Source organism: Nomascus leucogenys, chromosome 7b (assembly GCF_006542625.1).
Source record: "Nomascus leucogenys isolate Asia chromosome 7b, Asia_NLE_v1, whole genome shotgun sequence".
Taxonomy (NCBI): Eukaryota; Metazoa; Chordata; class Mammalia; order Primates; family Hylobatidae; genus Nomascus; species Nomascus leucogenys.
This window is the reverse complement of record NC_044387.1, coordinates 50,837,456-50,852,958: the sequence shown is the minus strand read 5'-3', so window position 1 is coordinate 50,852,958 and position 15,503 is coordinate 50,837,456. Positions and strand designations below refer to the sequence as shown.

The following is a 15,503-nucleotide window of genomic DNA, read 5'->3' as shown; positions in this document are numbered from 1 at the left end:
AACTTGGTCAATCAATCACCCAACTTCAGCCAGTTTCCGCCTCTCAAAATGGTGCTGGAAGTGACCCGCAAACCATAGATGCTCAATAGATGCTCTCTAACTCGCTGCATTGATTGATTGATTGAGACAGGGTTTTACTGGTCTCACTGAGCTGAGACAGGGTCTCACTGGTCCAACCCAGGCTGGAGTGCAGTGGCACAATCTCGATTTACTGCAGTCTCAACCTCCTAGGCTCAAGTGATCCTCCCACCTCAGCCTCTCCAGTAGCTAACACTACAGGCGAAGACCACCACGCCTGGCTAATTTTTGTATTTTTTGTAGAGATGGGGTTTCACCATGTTGCCCAGGCTGGTCTCGAACTCCTGATCCCACCTCAGCCCTATTGCCTGGGCTGGAGTGCAATGGCACCATCTCGGCTCACTGCAACCTCCACCTACTGGGTTCATGCGATTCTCCTGCCTCAGCCTCCCAAGTACCTGAGATTACAGGTGTCCGCCACCACGCCCGGATAATTTTTTGTATTTTTTAGTAGAGACTGGGTTTCACTATGTTGGCCAGGCTGGTCTCGAACTCCTGACCTCGTGATCCACCCACCTCGGCCTCCCAAAGTGCTGGGATTACAGGCGTGAGCCACCGCACCTGGCCCCTCACTGCATTTCAACACCATAAGCTGGAGTGTAAACTGGTTTAATGCAGAGAACCTGGGGGTCCCTCCCCGCAGGGCTAGTGGAGGAAGGGCGCCCTCCAGACTCACACTAACAACCGCCATGAGCAGCTCGCAGCTCCCAGTCCCGATGATTGCGTACTGGATCTTCGCTTCCGGCACTCCTGCTTTCCGGAACACGGAGGAGGCGTAGGCATACACCTGGGAGAAGGTGGCTTTCAGGCCTGGGCTCCCTTCCACCTCCCATGGCTCCCAGCGGCCTGCAACACCAAGCCCCCGGGGCCCAGGGTGTGGGGCGGGGCAGGGGTCTCACCGAGTCATTCCCACAGAGCTCCATGGCACTGCCCAGCACCACGAGGCTTGTCACCTGTCTCCTCAGGGCCCGATGCTGGAATAGCTCCCATGGGCGCCGGGCACGGCAGCCCTGGCAGGCAGCGCGCTCCTCCTCCAGCTCCTCCAGCTCCCCTGCCAAGTCCCTGGAGCCCCGCAGCCGCCGTAGTGCTGAGCCAGGGAGGAGGGTACTGAGCTCCCCATCCCCAAGCCCCTCTTTGGTCCCCCTACAGGGACGCCCCCCTCCATCCCACCATTCCTTTCCTTCTTGGCTCACTCTCTATCTCTGAGTCTGTCTGTGTGTGTGTGTGTGTGTGTGTGTCTCTCTCTCTCTCTCTCTCTGCCTCTGTCTCTCTCAATCTCTGTCTGTGTCTGTCTGTGTGTGTGTGTGTCTCTCTCTCTGCCTCTGTCTCTCTCAATCTCTCTGTCTCTGTTTGCCTCCCTGGTCAGATGGAGATGATCTTCCTGGCCCTGACATTTCTCAGGGCTGTTTGGGTGTTGCCACCATGGATGAAAAAAGGCTTTAGAAAGAAACTCAGGGTTCTGCGGACATATCAGACAGGACATGACTGTTGCAGCACATTATCAAACCCAATTCTTCACCCCTCCCTGCACCCACACTGCCTGCTGTGTGATTTTGCAGTTCCTGCCACTAAAGGGGCAAGTACTGCCTACATCCCTGCTCCTGGCTCCGGGCACGGCCAATAGGATGAGGCTGCAGGGCGTGCCATGTTCCAGCCTAAGCCTTAAGAGGCCTTGCTCACTTCTACTTGCTCTTCTGCCTTCATGAGAACATTCCAGGCTAGCCAGGAGGATGACAAGAGACATGGACAGCCAAAGGGGCCCAGCTGAGCCACCCTCGCTGGGACTGTTCTAGATCAGCCCAGCTGAGCTGCAGTTGCAGGAATGACCAAGATCAGGAGAGCCATCAGCCAGAACCATCCTAGATCAGCCCAGCCCAGAGGACTTAGAGGCTTAGGCTAAATAATTGCTTTTTTTTGTTTGTTTCTTTACCACCAAGATGTTATGACCATCTATTAGTCAGCAATAGAAAGCTGATCAATAAATTGGCACCAGGAGTGGGTGCTACCATAACAAAGACTTGTGAAATATGGTATCAGTTCCAAGACAAGGCAGAGGATGGCGATGAGGTTGGAGAAATGAAAAGCTATGTTATATAGTGCAGTAACACGGAAGAAAGAAAATGGGCTCAGTGAACTTATGGACTTGAGCAAAGAAAACTCCAAATATTGAAAGCATGAACTGGTTGCTGTTAGATGAATATTCTAAGTTTGCTGTAAGACATAAAGAATTAGCTCAGAAAATAACTGGCCAGTTTGCAAGCAGAATTCAGAGGCAACAAAATTTAATTAAACGTAGCATATTTCAGAAACACTGGGTTAGTTGAAAACAACAAAAAATGTTTTCTCGCCTCTATCCTCTCCAGCTAGCAAAAGAATCCCAAATTAAGTAACAGCCTGTGAGCAAAGATCAAATCCGGAGCACTGCCAGGAAGCCATGGACTCACAGTAAAGATCAAGTCAAGGGTGTGGCTTAAAGCAGTGCCTCATAGGCCCTCACAGCTAGAAAAGGGGGCATTTAGGAGGCTTGAGGGCGTTGGTTCACAGTAGCCTGACATACCCTAAATACCAGCAATTAGGCCTTGAGAGAGAAGCCTGTCTCAAAAATAATTGTGAGCGTGGTTTGTTGGCACATGAAAAAACCTCAAATACATAGAAAACTCACATCATTTTTGAGAAAGTTGTATTGGCAAAAGGTCTGCCAGTTTGGACAAAAAAAAGACCAGGACAATTTGAAATATAAAGACTTCTGTGCCCCAACTTTCTTTTCCTTTTTTTTTTTTTTTTTTTTTTTGAGATGGAGTCTCACTCTGTCACCAGGCCGGAGTGCAGCGTGCAGTGGCACCATCTTGGCTCACTGCAACCTCTGACTCTCGGGTTCAAGCAATTCTCCTGCCTCAGCCTCCCTAGTAGCTGGGATTACAGGTACGTGCCACCATACCCAGCTAATTTTTGTATTTTTAGTAGAGATGGGGTTTCACCATGTTGGCCAGGCTGGTCTCGATCTCTTGACCTCATGATCCGCCCGCCTCGGCCTCCCTGGGATTACAGGCGTGAGCTGGCGCCTGGCCTGACCCAACTCTCTGTAGGCAGGAAGCAGGCTGAGAAATTTGCTCAACCATCAAAAGCAGCGCATTGTGCAACGCCCTCTTCAGAAGGAATCAAGGAAGTTGATAGAAAAGGAAAAACATCTCAGAGGGCAGACGCAAGAAGCATGGAGAGCCACACATAGTGGTGTGTGCCTAGAGTCCCAGCTACTCAGGAGGCTGAGGCAGGAGGATCGCCTGGGCCCAGGAGCTCTGGGTTGTAGTACGCTAGGCAGATCAGGTGTCTGCACTAAGTTCAGCATCAATATAGTGACGTCCCAGGAGCAGGGACCACCAGGCTGCCTAAGGAGGAATGCACTAGCTCAGGTTGGAAATGGGACAGTTCAAAACTCCCGTGCTAGCCGGATACAATGGCTCACGCCTATAATCCAAGCACTTTGGGAGGCCAAAGGGGGTGGATCACTTGAGCTCAGGAGTTTGAGACCTGCCCAGGCAAAAAGGTGAAACTCCATCTTTACAAAAAATACAATAATAAAAAAAAATTAGCCAAGCGTGGTGGCACGGGCCAGTAGTCCCAGCTACTCAGGAGGCTGAGGTGGGAGAATTGATTGGGCCTGGGAGGTGGAGGTTGCAGTGAACTGAGATCACACCACTCCAGCCTGGGTGACAGAGTGAGACCCTGTCCCAAACAAAACCAAAAAAAAAAAAAAAAAACCAAAAAAAAAACAAAAAAGAAGAAAATTTCCATGCTGATCAACAATGGGGTCATGCCTATGAACAGCTACAGCACTCCAGCCTGGACAAGCGAGAATCTGTCTCTAAAAATTAAAAAAAATCAAAAATAATAAAAGAACCATGGCCTGGGGTGCCCTTCCTAGGGGGCAGGGGACAGAGCTGGAACTTGAACAAAGAATACTCCCTACCCCCAAGGCAGGGGACATGGCCATATTTTCCTAGGGGCACTTCAGAATTGTTACAGATTAGTGACTGCTCCGTGCCTGCCTTGCTTCCTCGTTTTTGAAATGAGAGCATTAATTTTGGTTACCTCATCTTACTTTTCACCATTGCATGCTGAGTGTGGGAAGGGAAGAAGACTTATCTTTCTAGATCCTAGGTTTCTGGATCAAGAAAAGGCCCATATAGACTTAATGTGGTCTGAGATCTGGGACTTCAAGCCTGATGCCATGATTGGATGAGACTTTGGGGGATCCTGGGATGGGACTGAACACATTTTGCACAGAGGAGAGACATAAGTAATAATTGTGGCCATGGTGACACTAATGGGCCCTGGTCTTCACCCCTCCTTAAATCCACACCCCTTGCGATGGGAGAGAATATACCATCAATTTTCCCATCCCTTGACTTGGGATTCGGCAGCATGACTGACTCGCTTTGGCCAATGGAATGTTGAGGGGACCAAAGGTTTGGAAAGCGCTTATGCAACTGGATTTGCTTTCTTGTTTCTCTGCCATCACCATACTATTCCTAGGCTAACTCGTTGGTACCAAAAGTGAGAGGACAGAAAGTGCGGCAAAGCTGAATGGCTCCAGTGCAGACCAGCCTAGACTGGCCAACCCGCAGCTGAACCTCACCACTGCCCCCCTCCCCCATCCCACACTGTGAACTAGCCCAGCTGAGATCAGCAGAGCTGTGCAGCCACCCAGGCAAGTACATGAATAAAAGATGCAGTAAATAATTGTTGCTTTAAAGCAGAAATGTTGCGATTGTTCCTTAGGCATTCTTACTGTAGCTTAACTGATAACATGACCATCACCCAGTTGGCATTGGGTAAGTGAGGTCTCGCACAGGTGTTTCACCGTGTGTGTGTGTGCGCGCGCGCACATGTTTCTCTGCACCACTCTGGAGTACTTGAATAACAGTGGCTAGGTCTGATCCATTCTGCTGCCTGGCAGTTAGGACAGCCACTTGATAGAGTTCTGATGGAAGGCAGGTATGGGCAGATCATGAAATTGAGGCACAAAGAGAGGGATAGCTTTTCCTTGATAAATGAAACCTACAAAATGGGGACCCATATACTCTGGGGAGATGCACCCCTTGGTCAAGGGCAGTCTGGGAGCCCAAGGACAGAGACTCACCTGCCAGGCAGGCCTCGGTGTCTCCACAGTCAATGAGGAGGTAGCGCGGGCTTTCAGGGAGCAGAGGCAGGGAGGCGAGCTGGAGCGCCCCAGGCACCAGGCAGCTGGCCAGCAGCAGGGGCCAGGCCTGAGGGCCACCTAGGAGCTCCCTAAGGAGAAGGAGAGGCCGGGCCAGACGCCTCTTTGCCAGAGTCCTACCACCCTGCTCTCCTGCCCACCTGCACACCTCCCTGCAGAGGGTCTGCAATTGCCCCGTGCCTCTTCCTATCCAAGTCTGGGTCTGAACATCAAGATCCTTTCCACCCAGGTTGGGACCAAGAGAGGACAGGGCCACTGCCCCACCTCATCCCTAGCAACTCCCCTTCCCAAGGGTCCAGGCTCTGCCTTCTCCTCTTTTTTCTGGAAGGACTGGAACACATTTCTCTTTGAAAGCCCAAATCTTCACCCTCTCCTCTGTCAAGACCTGTTCTTTGCTCCCTGACCTGGAGAGGATGGGAAAAGGTGATTCACATTGCAGTGTGTTGACTGATACCCATTTTGTGAATTGGCAGCAGAGATGTGGATAGAGGATTCGATGCCTTCATGCAAAGCAACAATGCTTTAATCTACGAGTGGGTAGTGGAGACATTTAGGTGAAGAAACGCTTTTACTGGTATCTCCGAAACACTCAATGCACGTGGGGGAGGGGTGCTTACCTGAGTCCGACCACCTGTCCCATCACGATCCCCAGGGCGGTAAAGATGGCTGAGCTCATGGCCACAGCTCCTCGGAGCTCCTTAGGGGCGCTCTCCCCCAGGTACATGGGCTGGATGTTCATGCTGACGCCTGGACGTGTGCACAGCAGAGGCACATCAGCTACCAGCTGGGACCCTCCTCCACAACATCGGCCTGTCTCCCCTGCCCCACTCAGCACTGTCCAGCCACTCAACTGGATCCTGGCACTGAGGGCTGATCCCTCACCCCCACACTCAGGGGTTCTGCTTCACCTGCTGAAGGGCCGACAGGATCCCAACTCTACTCCTCACAACTTCTGAGAGAGGGCTTTCTCAGATCGGCTCCCATCCTGGTCCCTGGCCACAGTCCCACATGTTCATGGGACCTTCCTAGGTCCCATCACTGGGACCCAAGTGTGAAGGGCTCTGAGGGAGCTGTGTTGGAGCCCCTAAAAGCCCAGGTGGATGTGCTCAAAATTCTGCTCTCTCACATGAAAAGCCCCACAAACCGAGGAGTACCTAACAGGCCATTCTGCTTCTGAGGGAAGATCAGAAAACTCATCCTATATCCCTTTATACTTTGGCTGCCAGGAAGCTCATGGCTTAGAGTGTTACTCAAAACATGGGGCCTCTGTTAGTATAAGTTTGGAGATGCTTATTCCCCCACCCCTACACAACTTTTCCATTGTTCTGTACCTACTTTAAATATCTAGTCATATGAGTCTTTTAAGATAAACTATACTTCATCCTTTTGTGACAAAGGTAGGCATAAATAAAAAGTAAATAAATAAGGCTGGTGTGGTGGTTCACGCCTGTAATCCCAGCACTTTCAGAGGCCAAAGTGGGTGGATCACGAGGTCAGGAGATCGAGGCCATCCTGGCTAACACGGTGAAACCCAGTCTCTACTAAAAATACAAAAAATTAGCCGGGCATGGTGGCAGGCGCCTGTAGTCCCAGCTACTCTGAAGGCTGAGGCAGGAGAATGGCATGAACCTGGAAGGCGGAGCTTGCAGTGAGCCGAGATTGCGCCACCGCACTCCAGCCTGGGCGACAGAGCGAGACTCCATCTCAAAATAAATAAATAAATAAATAAATAAATAAATAAATAAATGGAGGAAATGAAGGAAGAAATGAAAGGAATTAATGAATTTATGAATAAATAGGCATAGAGAGGCAGGACGAGAAGCCCCCACCCCATACCTGCATTGACTCCCACAAGCAGTCTTCCCAGCATGATCATCTCAAAGGAGGCTGCTTTGCGGCTGAATCCAAACAGGATCGCTGCCGACACCACAAAGATGTTATTCACCAGGAGGGACTTCTTCCTTGGGGGAAGTGGAACACACAGAAAGAGAGGCTGTGGTTCAGTCCAGAGGGACCATCCTTGGGGACCACTCTTTGCAACTCTAACAAGCCCTGATCAGACACACACGTGTGTATGTGTGTGTGTGTGTGTGTATCTGTGTTTCAAAGAGTCTAAACTGCATGAATGGAAATGACCATTATAACTAGGCTTGCCTATGGTATGCCTTGAGGTGAATATTCCCACTCCCCTCCCCCGCCCATGCCCCCAGATTATTCTCCTTTCTGCCTACAGCAAAGGTTGAAATAACAGAATTCATATGGTATGGCTTTCCCCCTTCAGATTAAGTATTGTTCTCCCCAAACTCCTTTTTAAAATGAAGGGACTGGCCAGGGGTGGTGGTTTACACCTGTAATTCCAGCACCTTGGGAGGCTGAGGTGGGAGGACTGCTCGAGCCCAGGAGTTTGATTTTTTTTTTTTTTTTTGAGACAAAGTCTTGCTCTGCTATCCATGTTGGAGGGTAGTGGTGCGATCTTGGCTCACTGCATTCAAGCTATTCTCATGCCTCAGCCTCCAGAGTGGCTGGGATTACTGGCGCATACCACCACACCCAGCTAATTTTTGTATTTTTAGTAGAGATGGGGTTTTGCCATGTTGGCCAGGCTGGTCTCAAACTCCTGACCTCAGGTGATCCACCCGCCTTGGCCTCCCAGAGTGCTGGAATTACAGATGTGAGCCACCGCGCCTGGCCAAGACCCTGAATTTAAATCCTGACTCTATCATTCATTAGGTCATCACCTCAAATACTGGTATCCTTGCTGTCAAATGAGATGAGAGTTCCTACACTTACAGGTCTGTTGTAACACATAATTTTTAAATATATATAAAAATTGGGCTGGGTATGGTGGCTCATGCCTTTAATCCCAACACTTTGGGAGGTTGAAGCGGGCAGATCACCTGATCCCAGGAGACCAGCCAGGGCAACGTGATGAAACCCCATCTCTACAAAAAATACAAAAAAAATTAGGCCGGGGGCAGTGGCTCACGCCTGCAATCCCAGCTACTCGAGGCTGAGGCAGGAGAATCGCTTGAACCCAAGAGGCAGAGGTTGTGGTGAGCCGAGGTTGCACCATTGCACTTCAGCCTGGGGCAACAAGAGTGACATTTCATGTCAAAAAAAAAAAAAAAATTAGCCGGGCATGATGGCGCACGCCTGTAATTTCAGCTACTCAGGAAGCTGAGGTGGGAGAATTGCTGGAGCCCAAGAGTACGAGGCTGCAGTGAGCCGTGATCACGCCACTGTACTCCAGCCTCGGTGACAAAGTGAGACCCTGTCTCAACAGCAACAATGAAGGAACTAATATGTAATTTCTGAGATTCAATAAAACTCCAGGGAGGAAGAACAGGGACTTTTAGAGTGAAGCAAGGGACGCATAGAGAGTCAAGTAGTTTCCTTATATTTTCCTCCATGTATTACAGATACACTTCTAACAACTCAGAATGGCTGTATGTCTCAATGCCTCGGTCAATGGGACAGACACCAGTCCAAGGAGGGGACATTGGAAATGTCACCTGCTCCATCATGATGAAGCATTAGCTTTGGCTGCTCATATTGAGCTCAGAAGTGCTGTCATACAGATTACCCAGGAGAGCTCACTGTGATCATATAGCTCACTGTACTGAGAGGGAAACTGAGGACCAGAAGTGGCCAGTGTTCTGCTCAGAGTCACCAGCACATTGGTGATAAAATATGAGCCAAAGCTTGGGTCTCTTGTGTCTAGAGAATAAAAAATGACAGTAGATTATAACAAACTTGGTCCAGTGGTAACTCCAATTGTAACTAATAATTATAATTACAATAATATACATTTTCCTCACTGGAATTAATAAATTAATAAATGAATTAATGAATGAATTAATAAATCCATTAATAATAATTAAGTACTTCAATCTGGTGAGTGCATTTTGCTCCATTTCAATACACAGACATTGCCAAAAACACTTAGCATTCACCTTGCTGGAACAGTCATACACCTCCATCGACCTGCCTTAAGTATATAGCAGCAGCCGGGTGCAGCAGCTCATGCCTGTAATCCCAGCATTTTTGGAGGCTGAGGTGGGGGGATCACGAGGTCAGAAGTTTGAGACCAGCCTGGCCAACATGGTGAAACCCCCATCTCTACTAAAAATACAAAAATTAGCCAGGCATGGTGGCAGGCGCCTGTAATCTCAGGTAGTGGGGAGGCTGAGGCAGGAGAATCACTTGAACCCATCTAATAAATAAATAATAAATAAATTCAAGTTCTTCCACTGTGCTCCCCCCACCATGCTACACACACGCGCGCGCACACACACACACACACACACACGTCTGTAATCAGCAGCTTGGGGGGGCCAAGGCGGGTGGATCACCTGAGGTCAGGGGTTCGGGACCAGCCTGACCAACATAGTGAAACCCCGTCTCTACTAAAAATACAAAATTTAGCCAGGCATGGTGGCACGTGCCTGTAATCCCAGCTACTCAGGAGGTTGAGGCAGGAGAATCTCTTGAACCCAGGAGGCGGAGGTTGCAGTGAGCCGAGTCGCACCACTGCACTCTAGCCTGGGTGACAGAGCAAGACTCCGTCTCAAAAAAAAAAAAGGGATATAGCGGCTGTCCAGCTGTAGGCCACAGTCTATTCCACAGGGAGCTGTGCATCCCACAGGACATGCTGCTGTCCCACTATTTTGATGAGTTCATACAGAAAGGACCTGGAGAAGAGGAAGCAGCAAGTGCACTAGAAGTCTTGGTAAGGTACGGTGTGACAAAGAGTAGAAGATTAATAAAGAGATAGGGGGCTGCCACTCCAACGAAGTACCTGAGGTCTAGAGGACTAAGAGGTGGCAGTGTATTTTCTCCAAAGTGCATGACAAATTGCTGCACCTTGGTCCCCTTCCTCTAAGAAGGAGGGATAAACCTCTGAGAGCTTCTTTCCATTTTGGAGGCAGCAGAATACCACATCAAGTGTCATGACCGGGCACATTTATCAGGTGACTTGAAAACCTGGTAGCTTTGAGTGGTGCTAAGCAAGAGAAGTATATTCTCCAGTGGGTCGAAGCCAAATTCACGTCGCAGAGTACTAGCAACTATACATGATCGTGGCCCCAAGCCAAGTTCAAAGAGCTCTGCCACTCAACCCTTGAGCTTTAGGAGAGCCTGTGGTGCTCAAAGTGGCAGTTAAAATACCCTAAAAAGGGATCACAATGCAAAACCAAAGCTTTTTAGTTGAGCTACTCTCCTTCAGCAAATTACTATCCTCTTTTATATACATATATATATATAGAGAGAGAGAGATTTAGAGATAGGGTCTCACTATGTCACCCAGGCTTGAGTGCAGTGGTGCTATAACAGCTCACTGCAGCCTCAACCTCCCAGGCTCAAGTGGTCCTCCCACCTCAGACTCCTGAGGAGTAGCTGGGACCACAGGTGTGTGCCACTATGCCCGGCTAATTTTTTCTATTTTTTTTTTTTGTAGAGATGGGGTTCTGCTATGTTGCCCAGGCTAGTCTCAAACTCCTGGGCTCAAGAGATCCTCTTGCCTTGGCTTCCGAAAGTGCTGGAATTATAGGCATGAGCCACCATGCCCAGCCTGCTATCCTCTTAAGGAGAAAGAGCTCCTGGCCTTGTCACTAGGCCCTAGTGGGGAATAAACACCAGGCTGCAGGATGCCACAGGGCCATGTAGTCATCATAACTGGGTGCTGTATGACACCCTCCTACTAAGGTTGCGTGTGCCCTGTAGCACTCTATCACTGAATAGAAGTGGTAGAAACCAAACTTGCCCAATGTGGGCCCCAAAGTGTCCCACGAATAGGTCACTCACATCAGCTTGGACCTAAAAGGTATTGAAGGACTTAAACTTACCCTATAGACAGATTGTTTAGTATGGGCTCTTTTTTTTTTTTTTTTGAGATGGAGTCTCGCTCTGTCGCCCAGGCTGGAGTGCAGTGGCACGATCTCAGCTCACTGCAAGCTCTGCCTCCCGGGTTCACACCATTCTCCTGCCTCAGCCTCCCGGGTAGCTGGGACTATAGGCGCCCGCCACCATGCCCGGCTAATTTTTTTGTATTTTTTTAGTAGAGACGGGGTTTCACCGTGTTAGCCAGGATGGTCTCTATCTCCTGACCTCGTGATCCGCCCACCTCGGACTCCCAAAGTGCTGGGATTACAGGCGTGAGCCACCACGCCCGGCCTGCTAGCATGGACTTCTTTTGCCTCTTTTTCTGTTTTTTTTTTTTTTTTTTTTGAGATGGAGTCTCACTCTGTCACCCGGGCTGGAGTGCAGTGGCGCCATCTTGGCTCACTGCAACCTCCGCCTCCCGGGTTCAAGTGATTCTCCTGCCTCACCCTACCGAGTAGCTGGGATTACAGGCACCCACCACCACGCCCGGCTAATTTTTGTAGTTTTAGTACAGATGGGGTTTCACCATGTTGGCCAGGCTGTTCTCGAACTCCTGACCTCAGGTGATCCCCCCACCTCAGTCTCCCAAAGTGCTGGGATTACAGGCAGGAGCCACCTGTCCCTTTTTCAAAAGGTTTGGTTGGACAGAGTCTTAGATGAAGCAGAATTTGAAGACTGGTTTCAAGGAGGTACAGGGAAACACTAAGTGGGTGTATATTTTAAAATTAGCCCAGAACCTGAAAATATAGCTGGGTGCCATGGCTCACGCCTGTAATCCCAGCACTTTGGGAGGCTGAGGTGGGTGAATCACCTGAGGTCAGGAGTTTGAGACCAGCCTGACCAACATGGAGAAACCCCGTCTCTACTAAAAATACAAAATTAGCCAGGCGCGGTGGTGGGCGTCTGTAATTCCAGCTACTCGGGAGGCTGAGGCAGGGAGGCAGAGGTTGCGGTGAGCTGAGATCACGCCATTGCCCTCCAGCCTGGGCAACAAGAGCGAAACTGCGTCTCAAAAAAAATAAAAAATAAAATAAAATTAGCCCAGAACCTGAAAATATACATAAATATGTTTCTGCTTATCTTATCAGAAGCCCCTCCCACTGCAAAGAGGCTCTTCATAATCAGATGGACAATATGACCCTCTATCTGTAGATGGCATTCAACTGCCTTCCTTGACCATCCTGGTGCTTACTCAATTGGGTGATAAACAAAGCAAATAGGGTAGCAAGGACAGAAAATGCACATGGGCTGAACAATAGGGGCTTCCTGTCACCAAGACGACTAACCCACCCATTCCCCTACACAACCAACCCTGAGCACCCAATGATGGCAACACATTTCAGAGCTCCAGTCAGCTGCTGAATGGAAGAACTACATCCCCCTGTCCTGGGGAGGGGAACAGACATTTGATGTAATTAGAATAAGCATAAGTGCTAAATTTGAATTTTTAATTTCTTCCTTTTGTGCTTATGCCAGGTATCATGAGATAGCCGCACAATAGTTATTACCTCCGTCTTCTTCATGGGAAGAGCCCCACTTTTGTTTGTGACTGTTCCCCTACTCCCCACGGTGCAGATATGAGCCCAGTGGCCTAATCCAGTCTTGGTGATCCTGTGCTGGTGCTATGGTTTGAAGGTTTGTGTCTCTTCCAAAATTCAGGTTGAAATTTAATTTCCAATGCAACAGTATTTAGAGGTAGGCCTTTGGGAGATTGATTAGGCCTTGAGAACTCCACCTTCATTGATGGAACTAGTGCTTTATAAAAGGGCTGGAGGGAACTAGGCAGGCTCTTTTTGCCTTTTGCCCTTTTGTCTTTCACCATATGAGGACAGCATTCACCCTTTCTGCCATGTGAGGACACAGGGACAAGGCACCATCTTGGAAGCAGAAAGAGTAGCCCTCACAGTACACTGAATCTGCTGGTGCCTTGATCTTGGACTTCACAGCCTCCAGAACTGTGAGAAAGTAAATTTCTGTTCTTTATACATTACCCAGTCTCAGTTATTTTGTTATGGCAATAAAAATAGACTAAGATCGCTAGTAAGCCAGCTGTTTTGAGACGGGCTTACTGTGTCATCCAGGCTGGAGTACAGTGGCACAATCAAGGCTCACTGCAGCCTCGATCTCCAGGGCTCAGGTGATCTTCCTGCCGCAGCCTCCCAAGTAGCTGAGTCTACAGGCATGTGCCACCATAACTGGTTAATTTTTTTTTTTTTTTTTTGAGATGGAGTCTTGTTCTGTCACCCAGACTGGAGTGCAGTGGTATGATCTTGGCTCACTGCAACCTCTGCCTTGCGGGGTCAAGCAATTCTCCTGCCTCAGCCTCCCGAGTAGCTGGGACTACAGGAGTGTGCCACCACGCCCTGCTAATTTTTGTATGTTTAGTAGAGATGGGTTTTCACCATGTTGGTCAGGCTGGTCTCAAGCTCCTGACCTCAGGTGATCCACCCGCCTCAGCTTCTCAAAGTGCTGGGATTACGGGCATAAGCCACTGTGCCCAGCCCATACCTGGCTAATTTTTTGTAGAGATGGGGTCTCACCATATTGCCCAGACTGGTCTCAAACTCCTGGACCCATGCAATCTGCCCCCCTCAGCCTCCCAAAATGCTGGGATTATGTGGGTAAGCCACCATGCCTCGCCAGGCCTGGCTTCGAAGAACTTCTTTCATGCTATGAGCTGCCCCAGTATCATTCCAGCTATTACATGTTTGATTCTGTTAATCAGAGTCAGTTTGTATTGTTTGAAATCCAAGAACTGCATTAGATACGCAGGAGGAAAGTGAGGCCCAGAAAGAAAATACTTGTTTAAGGTCAGTTAGCACTTGTTGGCAGACATGAAATTAGAAACCAGGAGTCCTCCCTCTGTTGTAGCACGGGACTGTTTGCTCTACCAAATCCTTGAAGATGTGTCTTGCAAGGTGAAACTCCAGGCAGAGTAAGAGGCTGGATGAGGAGCTGATCTGGGCCTGGAGCTTCCCGGGCCTCTCCCTTCTTCCACATTCCTCGGCCTGCAGGCTGCAGCGCTCCTCATTAAAGGGCATTCAGGGGGTACACAAGAAGCACTTACCTTCCCAGCGTGATGGCCAAGGGACCTGCAAGCAGTGCGCCAAAGAGGCCTCCCAGGGGATACAGAGACACAATGAGGGACCACGTAAGTAGGACTAGGTGGTCGGGCAGTGGCTCTCCAGTACGCACCTGCCACGTCTCATTGGTGAATTCCTGAATGTGCTGTGGACAGAAATGCCAGTCAGCCTTCTGGGGATGGTGGCGTGGGGGTGCTAGTCGAGACAAGCCTTCTCCCCAACAGGGCTCCATGCCTCTACAGAACAGGCAATGAGAACAGGCACCATGTCTTCTGAGCTGCCCCTGGAGCAGGAACCAATTCACCTGAGCACCTCCCCCTGTGCGGGGCACCATGCTGGTTCTTTCATGGGCAGTATCCCTCGGAGCCTAGCACTGGACTTGCTCCATTTGCCCCTCTCTGCGAAAACACTATTTCTCTCTACTCACACAACACTTCTGACAGCAAATGTGTGGATTTTTTCCACATCAAGCAATTCTCTAACTCTCCGGACACAAGCTGGGTGTACTACAATGTAATTCCATTCTGACACTATCCACCTGCAGTTAGCATCAAATCCCACAAGTCAAAGGGCTCCGTTCCACAAGACTGTCCCTTCTTCAGATGCCAAGTGCAACTCCTGCACTTCTGACCAACTGGCCATCAACTGGGGATTCCTAGGATCCTTTCTGTGGTTTGATAATTTGCAACAATGGCTCACGAAACTCAGGAAGGCCCTTTACTTACATTTACTGGTTTGTTATGAAGGATACAACTCATGAACAGCCAGATGGGAAGGATGCACTGGGCATGATCCTGGGGGAGTAGGTTGCTGGAGGCTTCCATGTCCCCTCCAGGAGCACCACCTTCCCAGCACCCCAATGTGTTCACAAACCTGGAAGCTCATCAAATCTTGTCATTCAAGAGTTTTTATAGACCTTAATCTTCAGCTCCTCTCCCTTTCCTAGAGCTCTGTGAGTGGGGCTGAACATTCTGACCCTCTAATCTCTTGGTCTTTTTGGTGACCAGCTCCATCCTGAGGCAATCTAGTGGCTCTACCCTGTCATCTCATTAGCATAAGCGCAGGTATGATGAAATGGGGCTCATTGCAAATAACAAAACATGCTCCTATCACTCAAGAAATTCTGTGGCCAGGCACGGTGGCTCACACCTGTAATCACAGCACTTTGGGAGGCCGAGATGGACGGGTCACCTGAGGTCAGGAGTTCAAGACCAGCCTGGCCAACATGGTGAAACCCCATCTCT

At 49.5% G+C, this 15,503-nt stretch overlaps 1 protein-coding gene across 5 annotated transcripts in view; it reads right to left on the bottom strand.

The window, feature by feature from the left end:
• The window catches only part of SLC2A11 (solute carrier family 2 member 11), a 38,118-nt gene that overhangs the window by 11,899 nt on the left and 10,716 nt on the right, over positions 1–15,503 (bottom strand). For all 5 annotated transcript variants that reach the window (XM_030815968.1, XM_003281732.4, XM_003281731.4 and 2 more), the window contains 6 exons: positions 14,244–14,404; positions 7,133–7,257; positions 5,914–6,043; positions 5,219–5,367; positions 978–1,165; positions 755–865 (listed from right to left, as the gene is read on the bottom strand). In XM_030815968.1, the coding sequence (XP_030671828.1) occupies positions 755–865; positions 978–1,165; positions 5,219–5,367; positions 5,914–6,043; positions 7,133–7,257; positions 14,244–14,404 (864 nt within the window). The remainder of the gene's footprint in view (positions 1–754; positions 866–977; positions 1,166–5,218; positions 5,368–5,913; positions 6,044–7,132; positions 7,258–14,243; positions 14,405–15,503) is intronic.